Source organism: Heptranchias perlo, chromosome 16 (genome assembly GCF_035084215.1).
Source record: "Heptranchias perlo isolate sHepPer1 chromosome 16, sHepPer1.hap1, whole genome shotgun sequence".
Lineage (NCBI taxonomy): Eukaryota > Metazoa > Chordata > Chondrichthyes > Hexanchiformes > Hexanchidae > Heptranchias > Heptranchias perlo.
The window spans coordinates 23,769,361-23,795,254 of record NC_090340.1 but is presented as its reverse complement, the minus strand read 5'-3'; the positions used below and the strand labels follow the sequence as shown (position 1 = coordinate 23,795,254).

The window sequence follows — 25,894 nt, the reverse complement described above, 5'->3', positions numbered from 1 at the left end:
GTTTCCAATCATTGTCAAGATGTGCACAATGAAACTCGCAGGCTCTATGCAGAAGATATTATATTAGAACATCCACTGCACTCTCTCATTCTTTTTAGGTTTGGTTACTTTGTTCTTGAACAAATAAAATTGTTTTGAAATCATGCCAAAGCCAGATAATTTGGACTGTAGTGAAATCTGATTTGCGCTTACCCTTTTCACCAAGCTTCTTCTTCGTGATTTGCAAGGCTCTGTCGATATCCTCGGGTTTGGTGAGATCCATCTGAATTAAGGTAAGTTGTTCTGAACACATCTGTAGCAGCTCCTTTGCTCCTGGCCCATCTTCATTCAGCACTGTAGCAAACACGTCAAAGCCCAGGGAGTCAAAGTGTTGAGCCATTGTCTTTCCAAAACCCGAATCACATCCTAGAATTGCCACATTGCAGAAGAATTTATTATATTTATGAATAACAGGCAAGTATTGTGACAAGTAACCCAACTATTTGACCAAGCTTTTGGTCACTCCTCCTAATATCTTGTTCTTTGGCTCAGCATCCATTTTTGTCTGATTACACCTTGAAACATTTTCTGCGTTCAAAAATGTGCTATATAACTGCAAGTAGTTGTCTTATTAAAGTATCAAATTCATTGCATTTTGTACAATATTTACCATTTAAAGAAATATGCAAGAAGTGATGTTACAATGGCAGAGATATCTGATTGAAATTGCCAAAAACTCTATATTCCCTGCAAAAAAAAAGAGGCGATAGTCAGCAAGCTCTACGGGGGGCAGCAAAGTGGAACTAAAATCCAACGCCACAAGTGCTGTGCTACGCTCTCTCCTGAGAGGCCCACGTGCTGAGCAGCCTATCCACCATGGCCACTGCAATTAAACTGATCACGAGCATTCAACTGTATTGTAGTGGGGTGCAACTACACTGCTTCACAAGCACCTCCACGCTTAAAAATTACATTTCAAGTACCCTAGAGTCACCAAGAAAAGAAAGGCGTTAACAACAGAAAGAAATAGTGCTTCCATTTTTAACCGAATTGAAATGGTTGACTCACCACCTTTCTCCTTAGTCAGATGGGACTAGGGAAGCTGGCTGCACTCACAGTAGAGTTCAATCAGACAGGAAGCTGGCTTTCTTTAACATCTTTTGTTGACTGACCTTTGTTACGTGGAGAATTACAGAGTCTACAGCACAAACAGGCCATTCAGCCCACTGGTCTATGCCAGCGTTTATGCTCCACACGAGCCTCCTCCTATCAGCATATCCTTCTATTCCATTCTCCCTCATGTGCTTATTTAGCTTCCCCTTAAGTGCATCAACTGTCAACTTCACTCTTGCTCCAAAAGTACCGAGCCATAATTTGCTGTAGCAGGGCACCTAATGGCATCTGCCATTAGTTAGACATGCCCTTGCACATTTTAGGTTCTTAAATTTTTTGCGTGGCAAGTTGCTGAAAGTGCAAACTGATAACGAGCAGCGAGGGAAATGGGGCATCTGGGACCTGAGTGAAGAGGGCAAGGATCTTAACCAGGTTGAAGGAATGAGACGCCACACTTGTAATAATTAATTTTAATTGCCAAAGAGGTTGATTGGCAGTAATTAAAACATATCACGTCATTAAAAGGGTACTTAGACAAGACTTAACTGTTTGAGTTTAGTTTGTATCTACTGCGCAAATAAAGCAACTTCACGCCATTCAATGGTCAGTCAGACAGCGAGATGCCGTTTTCGCGAAGCTAATGGCAGAGCAACGCAACTCAGACAGCAACTTTTGGGTATTTGACTTTAACTGCGCAATTGCCCTTCACCTGAAGTTGCTGTAGCATTTGTGCATAAATAATGCAAGCATCATTAGCCTCACCGTTATTGACAGCAAATCCTGGCCCAATGCCTTACAATAACTAGGCTTCCTCCACAGTCCACCATAATGGCTTCTTTCATTGGATCGTGCCCAAAGGCAACGTTGTCTGTGCGGTTTTATTTTTCCGTAACAGAATCCTCTGCAGCCAGTTGAGCACTTTTGACCCAACTTCATCCCGACATTTGCTGCAACTATTAAAACTGCTGCCATGATGGCCTCTAGCTCATTGCTGCTGCCGGCTCTGGATTGTCATAAATCTTATTGTTCCTAATGGGGAGCTAGCTATTGCACTTGGGCTTGGTGGGGGGAGCCGACTGCTTCAGGGTTGGGTGGAGAGTTTGCCTCAATTGTGCTCGTTTTCAATCTGCCACTCGAACGTCCCATGGTGAAGATGTTTCATCTGGCTGGGGGAATTTGGTGGAAGACAATAACATCTTAGCTTGCTTAACTCGAGGGCCAGTCATGCATTCTTAATGCTGATTCAGAAGACATCTGTTGTCTCCCTCTCTCACTGCTAGAGGATATTAAATGATAAACAGCTTGGGAGAGTAGGCAAATAGAAAAGGCAGCATTGGTGAGACATACAAGTATGGTGGGTGGGAAATAGTTGAGCATGTAACACAGATGGCTATACAAGGTGTTCGGTAATTCACTGCTATTTTTTAAACAAAAAGATTATGCTACAGCATATGAGAATTTTCACTATTGCATTGACTGACTTTTTTTTGTACTCAAGCAGAAATCTCAGTAATTGCGATGTTTGCAATACTTTGAATATTCAATGAAAATGTAAAGGCATGACCCGGAAATCTACAAATTATGTGCTTAGCAAAATGAAGGTCAAGTTGGCAGAACAGGCTCGAGGGGCTGAATGGCCTACTCCGGTTCCTGTGTTCAAGTTCTTCATGAGGAAGCAGAAAGAAAATCACCTATGGACCTTTGGCAAGCACTAAAGAGGGTGAATCCAGCCATCAAGGTCCAGTCAAGCTGATCCAGTCACCTCTATAGATCAGAAGTAAGAAGCACCTGTAAATTGGAGTCCAAGATCTTTATAGTGCAGACACCGTGTTAGGGAGTAGAATTGCATTATTGCTTAGGCCCGGTCTCTAGGGGCTGCCCTGCAGGATGCCCTGGACTTGCCACTCATTCCATGATGTTCTGAAGGTTCCCCATACCTACACAGATGTTGGGAGCAGTTTTGTTGCATCTTCTGTGACAATTCCTGCAGGGAGCACTAAAGATTCTCAAAAAAGGACTGCGTGAAGAGCTTTCACTAATTACTCAGTGCAGCTCGATATGCAGCCTCTTCCCTCTTGTGGCTACTCATCTGATACCATCGCCAATGTCACCTCCTCACTGTTGTTCAGTGCTCCATCCAGCACCCCCATCTGACTCCCCCTGAAGTGGATGTTTCTGTACAGGTGCTTGTGGGGTCTGGAGTGCTTGACAGGTGCAGATGTGATGGGGGCCATTTCCTCTTCCTCCCTGGTGCCAGAATCCTCATAATGGGAAATCTCTAAGACAAAGAAAAGGGACCATATTAACACTGGTTATGTGGCCTAGACAGTTCCCTGCAGCAGAGGGACAGATGTGGTAACCTCTTAAGTCACTGAATGAATGTAAAAAGCTAGCAAGAAGAGTGTGTTGAATTGAGGCCTTACCTTGTTGGGTTGGCACATTGCCATACACCTCTCCCGTGTTCATTCCCTCGAGGAAATCTGCCCCAATTATTTGGAGGACCTGCTCCTCACAATGCTGCAGCACCACAGGTTGGCTGGCCCACCATCAGGGCTGAATATGGTTGTACACAGCCTTCTCTTGAGAATAGGATAAAGAGGGTCTTTGAACATTAAGAAGAAACACAAGAGACAGCCTACATTCTAGCTGATGTGCAGAAAGCATGTAAGTTGTCAGAATCACCGAACTGATGAGAAAACATGCCAGAGTTGTGCGAGTAAAAGGAATTGAGGAGAAACTTCTTTACTCAGTGGTTAGAATGTGGAACACGCTACCACATGGAGTGGTTGAGGCGATTAGCACAGATGCATTTAAGGGGAAGCTAGATAATTACATGAGAGAGAGAGGAATAGAAGGATATGTTGATAGGGTGAGATGAAGTAAGGTGGGTGGAAGTTCGTGTGGAGCATATACACCGGCATAGACCTATTGGGCCGAATGACCTATTTCTGTGCTGTAAATCGATGTAATCCCTTCGCAGTCACCAAGTTGGAGGTGCAGCTTCCGATATTTAGAAGGTTTAAGATGTGAGAGATGAGGCAGGGTCTTTGCACATGTAGCAGCATACTATAAACAGTGCCTGATGCATGCATAGCACAGCCGTCCCCTTACTTTTAGTAGGCACCCATTAGTCTTCCCAACCTTGCACTCTTCCTCAGTCCAGAGAACTTTCCAGATTTAAACTGTAATTAAAAATTTGCATATAAATCTCCCATTTTCCTTAAATTTGAGTGGACAGCTGCTAATGGAAAAGTGTTAGCTGCATCAATCTAGCTGCTCCTAACAGGCTGGGAGCAGCCAGAATCGGCAGAGGAGAGCAGGTTGAGAGCCGCCAAAGTTGCCCCTAGGACAGCAGATACACAGAGACAGAAAGAATGAACCACACACAGAGCAAGAGAGGGAAAGGGGAAACCAAAATACACACGAGAGAGAGAACAACTTAACAATTTACAGCTAAAAATGAACTTGAACAAGTTGCATGCGCTAACAGGCTCATGATGTAAAAATAAAATCATTTTATTTGAGTTTCTGGATATTACTCCAAAACCTTAGGTGTGCTCACCTCTACCAAGACCTACACAAGTAGATGACATATGCTGGAGATGCTGAGTGGTGCTCCACAAACCAATTTATGTCATGTCATATCTTGACGTGCATCAAAACCATGTTATTAATTTATTTACAGACACAAGTCTGACTCCCTTCCGGCCAATAAACTATCGTGGTGAGTAGATTCAGGTTGTGCACAGCTCAGTGAAATGGGTCATACCCACTGGCCTCAGTACAGGCTAAACATATATTCCTGCACATGCACAGCAGCACTCAGAGTTTGAGAAGCAGTCATGGGGTCGATTTTATGAAGTAACACTGCCTGCAGAGCTTCAAAGGACAGGAATGCAGATCAAGAATTGGGGTGCAGAGGTCAGCATGTCATGGACCCCATAAAACTTACCCCATAGTGCCACCATAACAACTTGCACTTATATAGCGCCTTTAATGTAATAAAACATCCCAAGGAGCGTAATCAGAAGGAGACATTAGGACAGGTGACCAAAATCTTGGTCAAAGGGGTAGGTTTTAAGGAGCATCTTAAAAGGAAGAGAAGTGGAGCGGCAGAGAGGGAATTCCAAATCTTGGGGCCTATAGCTGAAGGCATGGCTGTCAATGGTGGGGCAAAGGAAGTCGGGGATGCACAAGAGGTCAGATTTGGAGGAACACAAAGTTCTCGGAGGGTTGTAGGGCTGCTTGTGGTTGTAGAGATAGAGAGGGGCATAACCTCACCAGTGCGAGGATGGCAGACAATATTTGATGCATCTCATCCGTAATAATCGTACAAGATCTCAAGGTTAAGGAGGTCCGTTAGCCCATTTGATTTTACTCTTCCAAAATACCAACCCATTACAGAACTCTTCTTCATAGCATTCCAATGTCTTGGACGCAACCACCATTTGTCAACCCATTCCAGCCATTGATCACACTGTATAAATAAATGCTCTCTAGCATCTTTCCTAAGCTTGCCCTTTACATCCTTGAACCTATGCCGTCTTGTCCTACTGCCCTGGGGTATCAAAGTGCGGTACTGGGTTTACTTTATCCCATTCAATACCTTACATACCTCTATAAAAGGCTAAATAAATTGTCAAACTGTTTAATCACCTCATTCGTACCTCATTGAGCGAAACTATGGATCTTTTACAAACTATGGGGTAAAATTTCCCCAGGGGTTCTCCCACCGTTACTTTGGTGGAAGATCAGTGCAAACCGGAGAAATGTTGTAAACAGCCATTCCCGCTGATCTTCCGCCGAAGTTATAGCAGGAGATCAGGAAAACTCCCCCGGAAATTCTGCCCCTATGAGGTTCTGTGATTGAGGTACAATGGCACCTCTTGGTTTTTTTTGTTATGTGTTGTAGATTAATTATCTTTCTTTCAAGTGACACTTAATTTGGCAGTACATGAATGGAACATAGCTTCAAACTACACTTGAGAAAGGTCTAAACACAAGCCAGATGCAGAGATGCCAGCTGCTTAGATCATTATTCTGAACAGGAAACCATATGATATCTGTCTACATTTATTTCTTTGATCTTTTGCCAGGTTATTTTTAGATTGAAGGGGGATTTTATTTTAAGTGAAAACATAAAAAAATGCACTTTTAGCCATCTGTAATTTTAATTTTTTTTCAAAAAATGACTATTAAAAAAGGATCCTGCTTTTGTGGTCTATGGACAGTGTAGTGAGCATTTGATTAACTACAGCATAAACATGAAAAGGAACCCAGCAGGCAAAGTCATTCTGAAGTAACAGTCTCAAGCAAGCATATTGATTTAATGCTTTAACATCCAGATTTGGGCAACAAAATCCAATTTGCACAGGACACCAAAGATTAGTTAATAATCGGCCCTATTCTTACAGCAGGTCCCTCCATTTTTTGGCTCTTTTTCACCAGAGTTACTCAATGCGATTGTTATACTCCAGCGTGTTGTCAATTGAGTTTCTAATGTGAGCAATAAGCCCTTGTTCTGCTGGCTGCTCACATCGCGATTGAATGGGGGGCAAGGCAGAGCTCTGTGCTTACCTGCTAACACATGCACAGAACGTCAGTAGCTGGCCAACAACCATTCGGGGGATTCCTACTGATTGAAAAAAGCTCACTGGATAATATTTGTGTTGCCCCATTATTATAACCCAACAATAGCACAAGCAGAATGCAATTGCAGCTGATGGTCCGGTGCCAACACCAGAGTCCATCTCTTGCTGGCGGTTATGCCACTTTTTGCATCAATGCAAAGTCATAACTCACTTTGGCACTGTGCAGCCCAAAAGACTGCAATACTCCAAAGCCAAAATATGCAGTACAACGATGACGTACTTAAATCATCTATGGTACTCCCATAACATGGAACATTCCAGAAAGAATAGAAATAAAGAACTGGTACGTTATCGAAGTGCGATGTTTGCAACTGGAGATAAATTCACATAGGTGTACTGTCCATGGGAGATAGATAGGTGATAAAGTACAGAGGACGTGCTTGGTGAAGTATTTAACACCAGCATCACAAGAGTCAACTTGAAGTCAGCAGAAAATGACCACATATACAGCACACTGAAGTGTTCATGTGCACAACAGAAATTATATTACTGCAAAGTCTCTACTCTCTGTGACTAAGATGCAGTAAAATCAACAAATGTCACTGATATGTTTTGCACAAGACTTTAAATGGAGTAAAGATTCATTGCTGTGGGAGACAATTGCAAATGCACTGATTATTACTCTTCATAAAAAAGGGGCACCTCACAAGTTTATATACTGACCACATAGGATAAGTGCAAACGGTTTCATTTATAAACAATTTCCTTCTCTTCAGCTGCAGTGCATCCCTAGTGTCCCAAAGTGAACTTTTCCCCTGTGGTCTATGCAATTAATCAGCCATCAACAGTCCACAGTCACACAGTAAAAGCCTCAATGTGTTCATGAGAGTTGGAAAATTTAGCTGAGCCAAGTTCATTTTTTTTAAAGCTTGAAAATGAAGACGCCTCACCAGCCCATCATTGATTATATCTCATTGTACCTTTCTGTACTTCCCCATATCTCTGCCTTATGCCAATGAGCAACTCTTTGTCTAAGGCAAAAAAGTGTATTTTATTTTCAGGTTTACTTCTAGTCAGTTCAAGTAACAGATTAAGCAGCGACGGTTAATTTAGGTAAATGTTTAAAAAAGGTCCTCGGCTCCCGATGATTTTTTTTTGCAAATGAACCAATGTACTTGAGTCTCAAAGATCGTGAAGATTCTAGTTTGATTTATGGCCTGTGCTGTGATAGTTGATCTCAGCAAAAGGCAGAATGAAGAAGGCATTACAATTTTCCTCAGTATCTTGGGCTATGGAGGGAAGAGAAAGAAAGCAACCGAGATTCCCTCCAGTGACGTCTGCTGGAAAATGTGTTGTGTGTATGGATGTTGGGCAACACTGGCCTAGAAATTCAGGCACGCCCAGTCTTAGTCCCTGCGCCTGAACAGTGAAGCCCAAGTTATACCTGATGATGGGCCGCATTACCATCGAGCTGCAGTCAGTAACAGGCAGCTCGTTGGCAAAGTGGGATTGAAGATCCGGCAGCGGCCCTCGGGTAATCGATGATGGGGGTGACCAGGTCAGAGGTAGCAGTGGCTGGTGGAAGGACGGGAGCATATGCAAAGGGCCTAACACCTATTTCAGGCATGGCCACTGCACACCGAGTTTTTGGCCTTTACCAACATGGAGGGCAGCACAGTTCAGGTTCATAATGAGCGTGAGCTTCTTTCCCACCATATTGGAGGCCTTTTAGCATCCAGAAAACAGACGCTGCGCAGACGAATTTCTAGGCTTAGATCAGATTCAACACTGTCTCATTGTCGACAGGCTACTGGACACTTATTCCCTAGGCTTACATGTCAGGAACTGCCATTTGGAGGGATTATGTATTAAATAATGGACTGGTCCTGGCCTTTTACCAGTTGGAACTAGGTTCAAATGCAGCCCAGATTGATGGGTGAAAATTTCCTTCTGGTATGTCCTACTTAAAAATAATTTGGGCAGGTACTAAATTTGGAAATTTGGTATGAAGAACCAATAGCATGATGAAGCCACTATCGGATGATCTATATATGCTTTTAATATTTTGAGACAAGCCCTAAGTGTCTTTAATCTTAACTCAAAAATAAAAAAATTGCAATAATAATCCAGTGCTAAAAGTCTTATATAAAAAAAATCACAATGTCCTCGACATAAGCCTGGATTTTACTCTCAGAACAATTTCCTTAAAACATCGTGTAGGGAACCAAAAATGAATGTTGATCAAAGCTTATTTGGAAGTCAGATATTTCCTTATACACAGCCCCCGCCTCATTCTTCAATAGGTCTGCTCTATGGGCCGCATGAAAACATTCAGCTCCAATCATCAGCAAATGGTATTAGTTGTAAGAGACACAATGGCTTAACTGTTACAGGACTCAGGCGCAGATGAAAATAAAAACCTAGCCAGAAAGAACAATGTGGGAGGATATTTCTGCCAAGAAAAGTTGCTGGACGAGTTTTGTGTTGTTAATCGACATATGAAACAAGTGTACAAACACCATTCGTAACGCGTGCCATTATGGGGTAGATTTTGCCACCCAGTCACAACATTTGCATTGCTGATTTAAAAATCGGGGGTTTCTATAACAGGCGGCCAATCTGCAACACCTGTTTTATACCCAGGAAGAAAGTTGAAACTTTATCCATACTTGCATTCGCAATCACATCTCCATAAAAAAATGAATCCTTTACTCTTAACCTTTCCCCTCCAGAAGGTGCTGACTCACGTCAGGATTATGGTTCCACAGCACCAGCTACCCTGCAGCGCTTGGCGGAAATTACCATTCTTCATGTGCAACTTTAGACAACGAGCGTTGGCAGACTTTTTAATCATGGGGACCATCACAACTGAACCACATCCAGTCCTTGCTTAAGGTGCACAGATATGAACTTACCAGCAAAACTCACTGGGTAGTGATCTGGAGCAGGAACTTTGAGTGATTTGTTTTCCCTCTCCCTTCTCCAGGGATGCAGAGGTCTTTCGTCGTGCTGCTGAGATTAGCTAACTGAGCGCAGATTGGGGATCAAACCAGAGAGCTAAGTATTTTCCAGTACATTAAACAAAGTGACTTCCAACTAAGTAAGATGCTTATGACTCAGTCTTGGAGAAAAGACTTGGGGTGGAGGAGTAGAGCTGCCCAGAAACATCTGTCATTTCAAAATGGATATCATAATAATCTCATCTGCCTTCTTAATAGTTATTTATTCTTATATGCCCCCTACCTGGTTGAACAGTATGTTTAGAATCCATGCAACGATCAAGATCAATTAAAGTATCTTTCAACATATCTACACTATCCCCTTGCTGATCTAATTTAAATGCTTGTTAAAAGCAAGCTCAACACACTCTGCGAGTCAGTGTGCTCCCTGGAGGTTTACAACTTCACATTGCCTGGGTGACAGAGTGGGCCTCCTGCCCTTCACCGAACTCATCCAATGTTGAAATTACCCCCCCCACCCCCTAATGTCTTTGTTTCCCACACTTTACCTCCTTTGCACATGAGGGTAAATGTTCATCTTTAAATGATCTCAGCACAGAGCTTCTTGCGCCAGAAGCACACAAGAGAATTCCGACAGGCACCCCATAGTTTCCATCCATCAATTTAAAGAAGAAAGTTTCCCCTCCCTAAAATATTTAGGCACAGCTGCTTACCCTTCCTGCTGGAAGCAAGCAGGTCCACTGTTATCTGTCCTTGGTGCATTTATTCTGAGGCAATTTCTTTTCACTTTCTTACTGATTATTTGCAATTTCTGTCTGGACTGGTAAATGCATCTATGAACTATGCTGCCTCTCTCAGTGGATCAGCTGGTTAAAGGAGAAGGAAAGTCTAGGGGAGCACCTTTTATGCAAAGTACTCTCCTCCCGCTTAATAGAGAAAAATATACTTCTGAAAATAGGTTCGATTTTTTTTTTTAAGAAAAACAAGCATTAGTTTTCTTACCGGCATGGAGAGATTACAGTCATGCATCCCTCAATCAAGCCGGTTCAAACGGTGTTGACAATAGGGAGGATCCAAATGTGGCCAAAAGCAACTCCATAGTAAACAGTCTGAGGGCCATCCTAGAGCTGCTCAACCCAATGAAACCAAGCTACTAGCTGGGAAATCTCATCAGCAGCCCATAGAACAGCTTCCCAGTGTCAGGCCTTTCTGTAGTGACTCTCCAGGAATGGTGCCAACCTAAAATTCCCCAATGCAACTATGAAATATTTAATCATGAAATCTCAGTTGACATCTACCAACACTCCTGGTACAAGATTGCGAGATGTTCTTTACCCTGGTCAAACATACTGTACAAATAAGCTTCTGACATGTACATCTTCAGAGTGCAAATTACACCTGGGCCTCTAACCTGTTTACAAGCTTGCGAATGGTGCCATTGGCTCCTGTATTTGTGAACCTCAAAACATCCCAAGGAATGTCAATAAAATGCAGTGATATGGTCCAAACCAAACCAGCATCCTTGTCAAGCTCAACGTGTTTCTCTTTCCTCTAATACCATGCAGTTCCTGGACTGTATTTAAAAACATTTGATATTAGCATGTGTGTGATCTCCACCAGTTCATGTAGGGTTTCAATGAAAATAAAAATTATTTTTTGAAACTTCATACAGAATAAATCTCACACTGGGTATTATATCAAAAGAAAGGGTTTTCCAAGGAGATATGGAGACAAACAATCTGTCATTGATTTCCTGAACTATTGGTTGCCAGCACACTGAGTGAGTGAAATTGAAATCAAATATGTTAATTGTTTTATGTGATGGAAGTGAGTGAATTCAGAACAAATCCAAGCAATACACCACACAAACTACACGTATCAAACCGAGAAGCAAGGGCACAAACCAGAACTTTAAAACATTTCCTACCAATTTCCCCCATATATAAAAACGTCTGGCAAGGACACACTTTGTGTTCCCAACGGGACAGAATACAATTGTATCTTCTTGTACAGTGTGTTCTGCAGTTGTCTCTAATTTTGGCAACAGTCCTGTTTTACTACTAGACACAGATCAGTGAATATGAATATGAAATCCCTCCATTTTCTCCCAGGCCCTTTCACCAACTGCAGGCAAAGAGTGAGCAGCTTTCCTGCTTCCAGCTTCTGGCAACAATCAGAACTGACCACCAGGAAGGATATGAAAGCAGCTCAAGGATGACATTCCCCCCTAATTCTTCTTCCCTATTGCCTAATGGCTGAAGTTGGGAATTTAGCAGAGTTTGCGGGGGGGGGGGGGGGGAAAGGAATATTAAAGCCAGGTCCCACCAATCTGTGGTGTTTTGTATGTTGGATCGCTGTGACAGGAGATTATAATGCTCCATTGAAGGGTCACAAATATTTTTTGTCACTGGCTCTGCTACAAAGATAAAAATGACATTTATGAACTTATCTATCTTATGTTGTTTCATGAGATGGAAAGGTTCTTTGTGCTGGGCCGTAACCTGCGGTGATAAGTTACTGTCTTGTTGCCACACTTGACTCAGTCCTGAAGTTGGGAAGGAATGGATTCAACATCTAGTACTCCTGTATCAGTCTGGATCATACCAAAGTGTTGAAGAGCCCTAAAGATAAATTCAGCAATGGGCAATGACTGCAACTCTCCAAACACATACAAAACTTGAAGGATAATTGTTCAAATTTCATTAGAAGATTCCTTCAATAATGTAAACTTCAGGCCGAAAATTATAAAACTAAAAAACCACATCTACCACGGTGCCCTGAACAAGACAGTCACCAAGCAACACACACAACTTCCATTTCTGATGAAAGGTCGTTGACCCAAAACGTTAATTCTGTTTCTCTCTTCAGATGCTGCCTGACCTGCTGAGTATTTTCCAGCATTTTCTGTTTTTATTCCATTTCCAGTGGTCCCCACAGAGAGAGCAAAGTCTCAGAGGACTTCATAGTGCAGATGGAAAACATAGGTGGAGACCAAGCAGGAAAGGGGAAATGGAAGTCAGAGAGGGGAGCAGGCACACAGCCAAGGGGAGGGGGTGGGGGGGGAGGGAAAGTCAAGCTGGAGGATTTTAGGGAGGCAGTTTGGAGGACTAGCCACAGTGGCTGAAAGTAGAGGAATTGGAGAAGAAGAAATTATATGCTACTGGGGATGCAGGGTATGCACACAAAGATGACTGACTGAGGTAGAGTGGGGCGTGTCTATGGAGGGATTTAAACATGAGGATGAGAATCTTGTCATTAATTCGCTGGGGCATGGGAAGTCAGTGGAGATGGGAATACAGGAGAAAGAACGAACTTTATATCACATCTTTCAAACCTCAATGTCCCAAAGCACTTTACAAGCAATGAAGTACTTTTGAAGTGTAGTCGCTGTTATAATGTAGGAAACACAGCAGCCAATTTGCACACAGCAAGGTCCCACAAACAGCAATGAGATAATGACCAGAATCTTTTTTTAAAGAAGTGATGTTGGAGGAGAGATAAATATTGGCCAGGACTAGAAGTCTCCAGCTCTTCTTCGAAATAGTGCCATGGGATATTTTGCATCCAGAGAGGGCAAACAGGACCTCGGTTTAACACCTCATTCGAAAGATGACACCTCCGACAGTGCAGCACTCTGTACTAAACTAAAGCGTCAGCCTGGATTGTGTGCTCAAGTCTCTGGAGTGGGACTTGACCCCACAACCTTTGGGCCCAAAGGTTGTGCCCAACATTTGACCAAGTGTGGCACCAAGGAGCCCTAGTAAAATTGAAGTCAATGGGAATCAGGGGGAAAACTCTCCAGTGGCTGGAGTCATACCTAGCACAAAGGAAGATGGTAGTGGTTGTTGGAGGCCAATCATCTCAGCCCCAGGACATTGCTGCAGGAGTTCCTCAGGGCAGTGTCAGAGGCCCAGCCATCTTCAGTTGCTTCATCAATAACCTTCCCTCCATCATAAGGGCAGAAATAGGGATGTTTGTTGATGATTGCACAGTGTTCAGTTCCATTCGCAACCCCTCAGATAATGAAGAAGTCTGTGCCCACATGGAGCAAGATCGGGACAACATCCAGGCTTGGGCTGATAAGTGGCAAGTAACATTCGCGCCAGACAAGTGCCAAGCAATGACCATCTCCAACAAGAGAGAGTTTAACCACTTCCCCTTGACATTCAATGGCATTACAATCGTCGAATCCCACACCATCAACATCCTGGGGGTCACCATTGACCAAACTTAACTGGACCAGCCACATAAATACTGTGGCTACAAGAGCAGGTCAGAAGCTGGGTATTCTGCGAAGACTCACCTCCTGACTCCCCAAAGCCTTTCCACCATCTACAAGGCACAAGCCAGGAGTGTGATGGAATACTCTCCACTTGCCTGGATGAGTGCAGCTCCAACAACACTCAAGAAGCTCGACACCATCCAGGACAAAGCAGCCTGCTTGATTGGTACCCTATCCGCCATCCTAGACATTCACCCCTGTACTAGCCACAGTACACACTGCGGCAACTTGTCAAGGCTTCTTCGACAGCACCTCCTAAATCCGCGACCCCTACGACCTAGAAGGACAAGGGCAGCAGGCACATGGGAACAACCCAACCTGCACGTTCCCCTCCAAGTCACACACCATCCCAACTTGGAAATACATCACCGTTCCTTCATTGTCGCTGGGTCAAAATCCTGGAACTCCCTACCTAACAGCACTGTGGGAGAACCTTCACCACACGGACTGCAGCGGTTCAAGGGCAATTAGGGATGGGCAATAAACGCTGGCTTTGCCAGCGATGCCCACATCCCATGAACGAATAAAAAAAAACCTTCTGACAGAGGTGAGAGCGCTACCAACTGAACCATGGCTGGCACCCAAACAGCAGACACCCTGGTGGCGTTCTGGATCAATTGTTGTGTGTGGAGGGTGGAGATGACCAAGAAGAGTGTTGGAGAAGCCAACTCCCATTTATTTTATCTCCTATGGGTCCCAAGTAGAATTGGCAATTTTCTTTATCATAAATATTTTCTGTGAATTTAGTTCCTAGCATGCGATGGGACACAAGTGCTGGGGAATGGAACATTTCTGCTTTTGACACCAAACACTGAAAGTAAGTATGTACAGGTAAGCTCCACCTACACCGTCCAAAGAAAGTGCCTGAACAATACAGCCCTGCTGCACCAGAACAATATTTCCATTTCTCGTTCTAGCCATCTTTGTGGCCTCTTTGTGTGATACTGCCAATTTACTGTCAGTTAGTGCAAAATTATGGGCAGTTTTATATTCTGGACTCCTGCCCACTTGGAACTAGATTGAGGTTGCACAACCACATTTCACTGAAGGGCCCAGACAGCTGTCAGAGGGACCGTCACTGCATTAGACTGAGGTGGACTCAAATATCTCAGGAATGAAAGAAGATTGCTTTTAGTAAAAGTGTCATGAGGTTTCAGGGAATAGCTGCAGCCGTAGCCCAAAAATCCCACTGCGTTACGATACATTATACAGAATGCAGGTTTCATCTGTTTTTTAAAAAAAATAAACTTGTCAAACCTGTTCTCATTTATTCTTATTCTATTTCGAAGCTGCTCAGTTTCAGGAAGACAAATGGCCAGAATTAAACTCCAGCAATGAACTTCTTGAGTGTTGCTCTCAAGCTACTCTTTGATCCACTCCACCACAGAATTTTTGAAAATCAATTTCCTTTAAAAAGTTAATGTTTTAAAGTACTTGCACCATAAGAATTAAAGAAGAAAAAAAGTCGACTGCAATGCTAAGTACTGAAGTGAATACAATACTGGTTTTATAGCGTTCATCCTGTAATCTGATCTTAATTTCCTTTGTAAGAAACTGATATTGTTACCGTGCACAAGTCTATGTTATTATCACTTTGAGGGCAGTTTCCCCCCCTGAAAAGCCGTTTTAATTTTAATAAAAACTATCAGTTGAAATGACATTAAGGCAGGGTTCCTGAGAAATCAGTTCACAACCAAGACATGCGATTATGTTCAAATAATTGTCCAAAGCTACCCTAATTGCTGAAAAGGTGATATGTGGCATGATACAGAGCATAAGGGCCTTGTACCCTTGTCTATGCTAGATTAGCTAATCTCAGCTAGGCAGTGACAGAACATCATGACTGGCTTCAGCATCCCTGGGCTAAAAAGAAGTGGGGGGGTGGGGGGGGGAATAAAGAGAAAACCACGTACCATGGACCCCAGCTGGAGAATGAATGTGGATGTTGGGAAAGTTCAGCTGTGATCCTGATGGAATTTCGGTGCCTGTGTATCAGTGAGGGAGCATCCTGGTGTAGGTGCTGGGAGGAGTCTGTTGGGAACTGTCGCTGGAGATCCTGCTGGACTTTCCAAAGTTGGTGGGGGGGCGGGGGGCGGGTGGGAGCGGAAGAAAGGGGGGCAGGTGGTGGTGGAGCTTCCCTAATTTTAATAATCAGGCCAGGTGCCTGCGCCAGGCATCTCTTGGATGCCACTATTTGGGGGGTGGGGAAGCTACAGGCAGGCCCGTATGCCCTCTCCTCCTTGGGTGTATGAGCCTGCCAGCGGATTCCCAGACTGGAGCCAAGGAAACTCGTGGCCTGGGAGTCCACTGACCAAGACCCCTCTGATGCAGGTGACCTTGTTTGGAACAGACAGAGGTTCCTCCCCAAACTAGGCCCCACAGAAACCGGCAGTGAAGGTTGGAACCAACATATCTGGGTTAATTTCAAACCTTTCTGCCATACTTCTAGCGATAGTGCACTGGCAGAGCTGAGGATTTTCAGCTCCCTCATTGTGTAGGTTAACATTTGATTTTATATAGTGCCATTTCACATTAAATGTTTCACACAAGAAATTGGTTCTTCTTTTCCTGAAGTGCAGTGACTTATGTGAAGACCCAGAGCAGTTAATCTTCACCAGCAATAACCCACAAACAACTTTGAAATGAACAGTCAATCCATTTTTAAATGGTTTTCAGTTAAGGACGGAATGCAGGATGTGACCCCAGAGGGCCTGCTCCATTTCAAATAGTGCTGTGGAAACTTTAATGTCCACCCGAACCACAAGAGCATCAGCAGGGCAGTACTGCCCCAACAATGCAGCACTGCCTGTACTGGAACACCAGAATCAATTGTGGGCTCATGCCACAACCTCCTGACCCATGGGTGTTGTCAACTGAGCCAAACTGCCAGCATGAAGAATGGCACTTGGGCAAGGTTAGATACCCACCACTCATCAGCACCTTCAGGCGAGGAGCAGAAAATTGGAAAACACTTGTTTCAACACTGACTTTGTGGCATCAAATCTACTTGATCCCCGACATCTATGGCATAACTTTGAACTTCACATAAAATCTATCTGCTTTGATAGATATTGAACAACCTCAGGCATTTTTAAACCAACAATAAAATCTGTCAGACCCATCATTACAACCGAACACACAGCACTGTGAATAGGAACATAAACTATTTAATTATAATCACTGTTCCTCATTGTGTCGTGGAATAATGACGGACACAGTGCAATGGATCACTTACAGGAAGATTGGATGATTAAATAGGACATTTCTTTGAAGTGTCAATCCAATTTTAAGTAAATGGGAAGATTTAACTGCCGAGTTCCCAATGAGCAAATTTTTGTTGTTGTTACATGAACACTATTGACTAATACAACAGTTCTGAGTGGTGTTAGCAGAGAGTCACTCCAAAAGGTCCCAGTACAACATATTATTGTTATATCAGATTTCCAGAATTCTAAGCTTTGGGTTTGGAAGAATTCTCCCATTACTCCATTTCCAACTATTATTTACTTTCTTGCAAGAGTCAGAGATCCTTCCTTTGTTATTTCTTTTCAGTTTACATTTTCTTTACATTAGTTTGATCATTTTAAGAAAAAATCTTGCCCGCTCAAGGAAAGAAAGAAACTACAGTGTTTGTAAGGGTTGATAATATCAAGTAAAATGCAACATACTATGGTTGCACAAAGACTACACAACAAAAGGAGAAAGTGCACTTGTGTCTGGGTTTCATCATAATAGAGCTTCTTTTGACAAAGTAAAGCCAAGTGATACTCGGTCACAGATCTCCCAAGTACTCACACAATGCTGGTGTCTTCAGTTAATAATTACCATTAGACTACAGTGTTATGGTGTCTGCTCTCATGTTTATATTGCAGAACCACTTCTATTGAAGGCAGCTTCACATAATGTGGAGGGTCCTATTGCATTGAATTTGCTTTGCTTATATTCTGGAGCAGAATTTAGAGTACTAACGGCAACACAAATAAACTACGCCTACACAGGCCATTATCAGTGAGTTTCTCCAAGCTGGAGACATAAAAACTGCATCAATAACCTTTATGGGTGGGCTGAGAGCTCAATCGTCCCATCACCATCCATGCAAGTCCAAAGTGTTGATTTCCGAGTTAGTTTATAAAAGGCAAGATCTCCACGAGAAGGAAATCAGGAATAGAAACAAGGCTATTTATTTCAATTCTTGAAATGATATGCGTGGATGAAAACTTTATACAGAAAGTATTCCTTTCCTCCCATCCTTATTCTAAATATCCCCATTAATAGTCACTCTCAGCCCATGGATAGCTGGGATTCAATAATTGCTAATACATATTAAAAAGATCCATTCTATTCAGTTCAGCACATGTTGAAAATATGTTTCAATTGGCTCAATCGTCCCAGGCCAGTCTCAGGCAGAACCAGATTGTTCGCAAGCTCGGTGCCCTATTTGACCCTGAGCTGAGCTTCCAACCCCATATCCTCTCCATCATCAAGACCGCCTACTTCCATAGCAAGCATCCATCTCTGCCCCTGCCTCAGCCCATATGCTGCTGAAACTCTCATCCATGCTTTTGTTACCTCCAGACTTGACTATTCCAATGCTCTCCTGGCCGGTCTCCCACTTTCCATAAACTTGAGCTCATCTAAAACTCTGCTGTCCATATCCTAACTCGCACCAAGTCCCGTTCACCCATCACCCCTGTGCTCACTGACCTACTGACCTGTGCACCCAGTCCACCAACACCTCGATTTTAAAATTTGGCTCAGTGTCAATTGTTTTGTCTGATAACGCTCCCGTGAGGCACCTTGGGACATTTTACCAAGTTAAAGGCGCTATATAAATGCAAGCTGTTGCTGTTGAAACAATGAACTATCTTGCGTAATTCCCAAGCATCCCGTTTCTTGGGATTTCCCTACATTTTATTCAGTGTATCCCTAATTAGTGTGGTATGCCTTAGATTGAAAAAGGTGACTTTTCGTAAGGTTTTCAACCATTACAGTAACTCCAGCAACACCCTGCCCCTCAGGTCCACTGCCATCTGCTACTAGTGCCCCTCCCCCACCAACATGTTCTCCTATTAACGTTAGCAGTTTTCACAAGGAAGGAGAATGTGCAGAGCGAAACGGAGCTGCAGAAAGAGAACGTGACTGAAAAAAGAAATGCAATGGAAAGTAATAGACTCAGACATCTACACTCTATGGGAGGTACAGGAAGCAGAGAAAGAATGCAGCACACAGACAAAGCAGGGACATGAGATACAGTCAGCAGTTCACAAAGTGACCCAGAGGAAATTAAAATAATACAATGACATGAGGAGAAAGAAAGATAGTGGAGAAAGGAGAAAAGCCAGTGATAAATAAGAACTGCGAAAGTGGAGAGAGCAATACTAAGAGCAAATGAACTCGAAAGAGCACAAGATAAAAAGATAATTAAGGGCGGAGAGGTGAGCGGGAGCCTTCTTCTGGATACTATAGGCAGGATTTTAACTGCCAAGTCCGGGTGGGCTCGGGGCGGGGGGGACAAACAAAATAGCATTTTTATGGAGCGGGAGGGAATCCCGGCTCCAACCTGCTGAAAAACACACACGACCCAGACGCATCTGGGATGGATCAGGAAACCGCCAGCAATTAAAGCCGGCAGGCCGATATTTAAACAATGAATTAAAGAACTTAAACTAGTTTATACTGTGTATGGAGGCTGGGACACGATTTTAACCCTGCCTCAACATGTTTCCCGAGGTGTTGGAAACAAAGGCAGATTGCAGCCAGCAGCCATTTAAATCATTGTTTGACAGAAGGGGCTAAAAAGTGAGTTTTTGCAGCAGGGCAATCAGTTCTCTCTGACAAACCTTTGGCTGGGAGTTCTTTGTGTTTAGACTGAGATTTCTTTGTTAACACTAAGAATTCTTGTGTTTACACATATTTACCTAAATTTTGGACCCTCTCAAACTGACATCAGGATTGGGGGCAGGGGGGGGGCACAACGGCTGCATTCACCAGTACGACCAAGGGGGAGGAACATCAGCATTCTCACCAGGCACGGCATGCACTTCTGCACTTGCAGCTCAACAAGACACAAGTGCGCCACAGGGACCTGCACAAGAGCAGAGAGGGGAACAACCGAGGGCCCAACGTCACAGGAGGCACTACCCACGTGAGAGGGACTACAGACAGAGGCTCAGCTTCCTGGACCTCTGAGGAGCAGTGCCAACGAAAGCTCAGAGTCACCAGGTGGTCGCAGACATCGGCATGCTTCTTCATGCAGAGCTGCTCTTGTCTGGGTCTGGTGGCATCACATTGCCTGTGGCAGTTAAAGTCACCACTGCCCTCAACTTCTTCACCTCCGGATCATTCCAGGGCGCCACCGGCGGCCATCACCAGGATCTCTCAGTCATCTGTCCATAAGTGTATATGACAGGTAACGTGTGTGTCTCGTGATTGTTTCACAGTGTGTCCCAATACGTCAACTTCCCCATAGACAACATCAGCCAGACTGAGAAGGCAGTGGGTTTCCACTCTGGCACCCCACAAAACATTCCTACAACCATTCTAAACACACCCGCTGGGTGGCATCAAGACTCACTGTTCACAATGAAGCACATGAAGGTGCGCTATCACCAAAGGGACCCAAGAATAGGCAAGATGTGACAGTGGTGGTGAGAATTATAAGATTTAATGTGCTTGGAACAAAAAAGAGATATGAAAAACATGACAATCTGTCAAACACCCTTGTGATTACAAAACCTTAGCCTTTCCCTTCCTACTACTTCTACGTGGTGCACCCCCTGTGGTTGCAGCAGAGGTAGTGGCAGGTTGCTCATGTTCATGCCCAGACTTGCGATTTTTTGGGCCTACGCCCTCTGGGTTTGGAGCCTGTGAGGGCTCCGCCAAAGACTGCTCCACCTGCACCTGTGCAGGGGCAGACTTGGCCATTGGGAGAGGAGGCAGCATTGCGGGTACTGGTTGAAGGGGGGGAGGGGCAACGGATGAGACAGGGAGCGCTTTGATTAGCGTCCCCATTTCCAAGTCTCCTTTCGCCATCATCCCTCTCCTGGGCCAGGGCCACATCACTCCTACTGCCCTGCTGGACAAGAGTTTGGGGGACATGTGTGATGCCTTGGAAGGCCACTTCTAAAATATTTGCCGGCCTGTTTAAGGCAGCAGAATGTCGTTCACCCCAAGTCCGCATGGCCATTGTCAGGGTCTGAATGGACTCATTTGTGAGCAGTGCTTGAAGCTCAATGGAGGCTAGCCTTCCCTCCATCGCAGATATCCCTGCACTTACCTGTGCCACCATTCCACTAATGCAAGAGTTGGACTCCTCCATCCTCTCCGCTATTGGGGAGAGTGCGTGTGGCACCTGTTCCAGTACCTTGCAAATGTGCTGCTGTCCCTCGATCATTCTCCTTTTCAAGGATGGCCCCCAGGGTTCAGCATCTGCGTCCAGCTGGGCAGAGTCTGGATAGGAGTGCTCCCACCGACGAGGACTCTCCACAGCTGCCCCTGCCACCAGTGCTTGTGCTCACTTGTGTGTGGTGACTCACCAGGTGACAATGCAACGAACTCAGTACTAGGACCCATTGAGATGTGAATCTCTGCACTGGTGGAGGGCTCACTAAAATGTGACGATGCACCCTCAGAGGCAGGGAGCTCCTCTGAGGAATAGTTCTCTTCCATCACTTCAGTCCTTGAAGGGCCAGGAAGAGAACAGAAGGTAATATTAAGAGTCATCAGTTCATGATATGTGTGATGAATGTTTGTGGGATGCCAGTCTTAGCATCCCTGAGGGACAGGCACTCAACCGTGCAAATAAATTCCAAGGCCTCCTCCTCCGCCTCTGTGCAGAACACTATTTGTTGTGGCCCCTCTCCAGTCCTTGGCCTCTCCCGTGTGTTCTGAGCTCTCTTCTCCTACAAGGGGAGAAAGTACAGATGTATGAGTGAGTGAGGGTGAAGTGGTCAGCCAATGGATGAATTGCTTTGGGTGAGGCTGACAATGAGAAAGAGATGCATCAGAGGGTGACTATCAGGATTGGGGTGAGTGGTAGTGGTGGGTTCACAAATGGGGAGGTGAAGAAATGCTCAGAATGTGAAGGTAAGTTGACGATGAGCTTTACCTGGGTAAGAGGTGATGTGATGAGTAGGCTTCGCAGTGCAGAGTATGGGGTGGGGGAGGGGGGGGGAAGGTGATGTCCGCCACAGAATGCAGGTGATTCAGTAAGTGTACTCACTTTTGCTGACTTGGTTAGGTCATTGATGCACTTCCTGCACTGCACCCAACTGCGGGATGCGTTGCCGTTGCTGGTCACCTCCTCTGCCACCTCGAGCCAGGCCCTCTTGGTTGCAGAGGCAGGGCCCTTCCTCCTGTCCTCCAGGTAGAATATTTCTCTCCTCCTTCTCAACCCTGCCAACAGCACCTCAAGTGAGGAGTCACTAAATTTGGGAGCAGGCTTGCTCCTATGATGCTCCATTATTGGCAAATCCTACTTTCTTCAACAAAAGCCATTGCATCAACGGCCCTTTAAGTACTCCAGCTGACAGCAGGTCATGAGGGTGCGCAGTCCGCCCGCTGCCCAGCTTTCAGATGGCAAACCCGGAAGCCACGTTAAGGACCATCAATTAGGTCACGATCACATGGGGAAAGGTAGGGATTTTTTTTTCCTCTTTGGGTTTCCCAAACGCCCATTAACCCCCCTGCCGACATCCCACCAGCATATTAAAATCCTGGCCTATATGTGAGCAACCTCGGAAACATAGTGGAAAGAGTTCCACTGATTGGATTTACTGTTCTGCTGGAAATAGCATTCTTTTAGAGTGCTTTTATGATTCCATGAAGAAATAACAGGGGAAATCTTCCTATAATCATGTTGCTGACACATAGCAACAAGAAATCTTCCCCCAAAAACAAACAAACAGAGGAGAAAGATGGTTTAAGTAGAAAACAGCACAGGAAAAAAAGCAAACTGAACAATGGAAACAGTGAAGAGGAGAATAAGTCTGTTCATAACTGGCACTTCAGGACCACTTTAAAGTTCATTGCCACCTTCGTATAGAGTTGTGCTGCCCAGCTAATTTTTAAAAAAATATATAGCTGGTGCAAGACGGCTGATGTTCCCACAGCAGCAGACAGAACATCTGCCCCAATCTGAACCTTTCCTCAATGGGACTTTAACTGTTGCTGAGGTTCTCAGTTCTGTTAATGATCATCTGGAATGTTCCCCCCACCCCCCACCCCCCAAGAATCCTAAACTCTAACAACAGTATCCTTGTAACATACTTCGGTCATCAAACAACACTGTCACCATGGGGCAAAGTGCAGCATCATTACTTTTGTCATACCTGCTGTATTTAGTAAGTAATCTGATTCCGTTGACATTGGGTAAAGTACATCCAGCAATACCATAATGAATCCTATTGATAGTGAAAACTTGTTTGTATCAAGAGGCAACCAGTTTAGTGTTACAGACTACAGTCTGAAGAGCTGGAGAAAGCAGTGAGTTAGAAGTTGGATAGTGGGGAAAACTATTGCTTCAAATTGAATTTGTTTCTGCATGTTGTCAGCCTGACATGCTAATGATGGATTACTTTTATCCTCAAGCTTGTTACTCTGTCATCAACTTACTGACAGGAGATGATTTATTAGTATATGATATATTGGCTTTGGAGGGGGTGTAGTGCAGAGTCACCAGAATGATACCATTACTAAAAGGGTTAAATTATGAGGACAGATTCCATAGATTCGGCTTGAATTCCCGTGAGTATAGAAGATTAATGGGTGATCTAATTGAGGTGCTTAAGATGATTAAAAGATTTGACAGGGTGGATAGAAACTATTGCCTGTGGTGGGTGAGTCCAGAACAAGGGGGCATAATCTTAAAATTGGAGCTAGGCCATTCAGGGTGATGTCACGAAAAACACAGCTTCACACAAAGGGTAGTGGAAATCTGGAATTCTCTTCCCCCAAAAAGCTGTTGAGGTTAGACCAATTGAAAATTTCAAAACAGAGATTTTTGTTGATACAGATCAGCCATTATCTAAGAATGGTGGAACAGGCACAAGGGGCTGAATGGCCTACTCCTGTTCTTATGATTAAACAGAGCTTATAAACTGAAGTTGACTTATGAATACACAAAATTTGCCAAATACTGGTCATTGTGGGTCCTTTTTGACTTGTTCACTTAAAATAATGGTAACACAAATGTGTAGAGGGGCAAATGCCCCCTTTATGTGGGGAAAGTGCCATTTTTCAAGCCCTGCCCTCACTGTGAGTGTATGGTGTTGATTTGTAGACAACCAATAGGCAGCAGCCAGAATAACTAAACATTTAACGGTTTGGAACACACTTAAAAAAATAAACACCAAGAATTGCAGTAGGGGAGTGCCCAATTCAATGGTGTCTAATCCCTGTTGATCTAGTCAAACAGTGCCAGTTTTTCCTGCTTGCATTGATGGGGATGAATGGAAGAGGAGGGAGGTGGGAAAAGGGAAGGGAAGAGTCCACTCTGTATCTGGTGATGAATAGATGAGTATGTGTAAATTTTTTGTTCCCTACTGATCAGGGGAAACTCCTCAGACCTTTGATTTCAACTTGTGAAACACTCAAATTTCACGGGCACGTAACACAAAAAGAATATTCATCTTATTTCATTACAGGTTCTTTGAAATAGCAACCACAATGTCTCCACTACAGACTGGTACCAGACCAGTTTCATTTGGTTTAGTTCTGATCAAATCTGCAAAATTGCTTCCCCTGAGGATTAGATCGACTATTTTTTTGAAATGAATACTTTAAAGTATTTTTAAACATCAGAAAGCTAATGAATCATGAAAAAAACATAGGTAATTTGCGTTAGGTCTAAACACAGCGTGAAGCAGTGTCTTGTTAAGAATCGCTCTACCAGAGTTCCAGCATATTGAGAGTCCTCAAAATATTCCTGCCTTGTGCAGCTCAACAGATAAATCAGAAGGAAGTACCAAACCTTAGGGATCATAAATGTATTCCCACCAATGTGGGACTACGGCACGGACGTTAAAAGAATGAACACGATACAACTCATGTTTTGGTATCATTTTAGAGCACTAGTTGCTGACTCTAATCGACTGAAACGCATACTTACTGAGACTTCAAAAATGTCCATTCATAATTCGAACTGATAAGCTCTCAGTGTTACAGAATACATTATTTCTATTTTCTAACTGATAAATATATTTTTTTTAAAAAACTATTTTTGGGTAGTATTTTTTTTTAATCCATTTATTTCGTTTTCAGTAATAATTCAGGATGCCTCTTACCTGTAATGAACACAGCCTTTCCCTGCACAGATAACTTAGGAGAGGAAAGTGACTGATAGGCAAGCAAGCATGCAGCAGTGAAAATAAGAACTCCTGACAAGCCTGCCAGATACATGCAGCAGACCCTCTCCAGGGCGATAAGGAGAATCGCATAAATGACCAGGCGATAAGTCAGTTGTATTTCAGACATGACCAGTCTCAGGAAAGCAGCAATGCCTAACACTGTGATAACACACACATAAGCTAAAAAGGAACTGGAATATCCCTCCATTGGTTCTGACACACTTGCAGCCGGTCCAAGAGTCGACTGATTCAAAGACGGTATTTATATACTGTTCGAAGGGGCGCGAGTAGTCCCCCAAAGGGGAGGGGCTCTGGAAATATGCACCAGTTTAAATAGTTAAAAATATTTTTTTTTGACTCGGAAGTCTAGTATGAAGTTTGTCATTATTAGAGACAGCCTGATTTCAACTATTCAGCCAAGAGCGTTGCTAATACCCTGATTAGCGAACTCTTAAGTGCCCCTGGTACGTCGCTTTCATGTTTAAAGAAAAGAAATTCGGGCTGAAAGAGTAGGTTACCATTTCATGCTGAACTTTAACCTGAAAAGGTACACAGAAACTTCCCAGCACAAGAAAGCCACAACTTTTTAAATTAAAAAGTGAGCAGTGTATATATAATGTACCA

General features: G+C 43.8%; 1 protein-coding gene across 1 annotated transcript in view; it reads right to left on the bottom strand.

Annotated features, from left to right (window-relative positions):
• Positions 1–25,516, bottom strand: part of hsd11b2 (hydroxysteroid (11-beta) dehydrogenase 2) — a 46,536-nt gene extending 21,020 nt beyond the window's left edge. The window contains exons 1-2 of the mRNA XM_067997449.1: positions 25,208–25,516; positions 193–405 (exon numbers count right to left, since the gene is read on the bottom strand). Of these exons, the coding sequence (XP_067853550.1) occupies positions 193–405; positions 25,208–25,478 (484 nt within the window). The 5' untranslated portion in view covers positions 25,479–25,516. The remainder of the gene's footprint in view (positions 1–192; positions 406–25,207) is intronic.
• Positions 25,517–25,894: the final 378 nt, after the last annotated feature.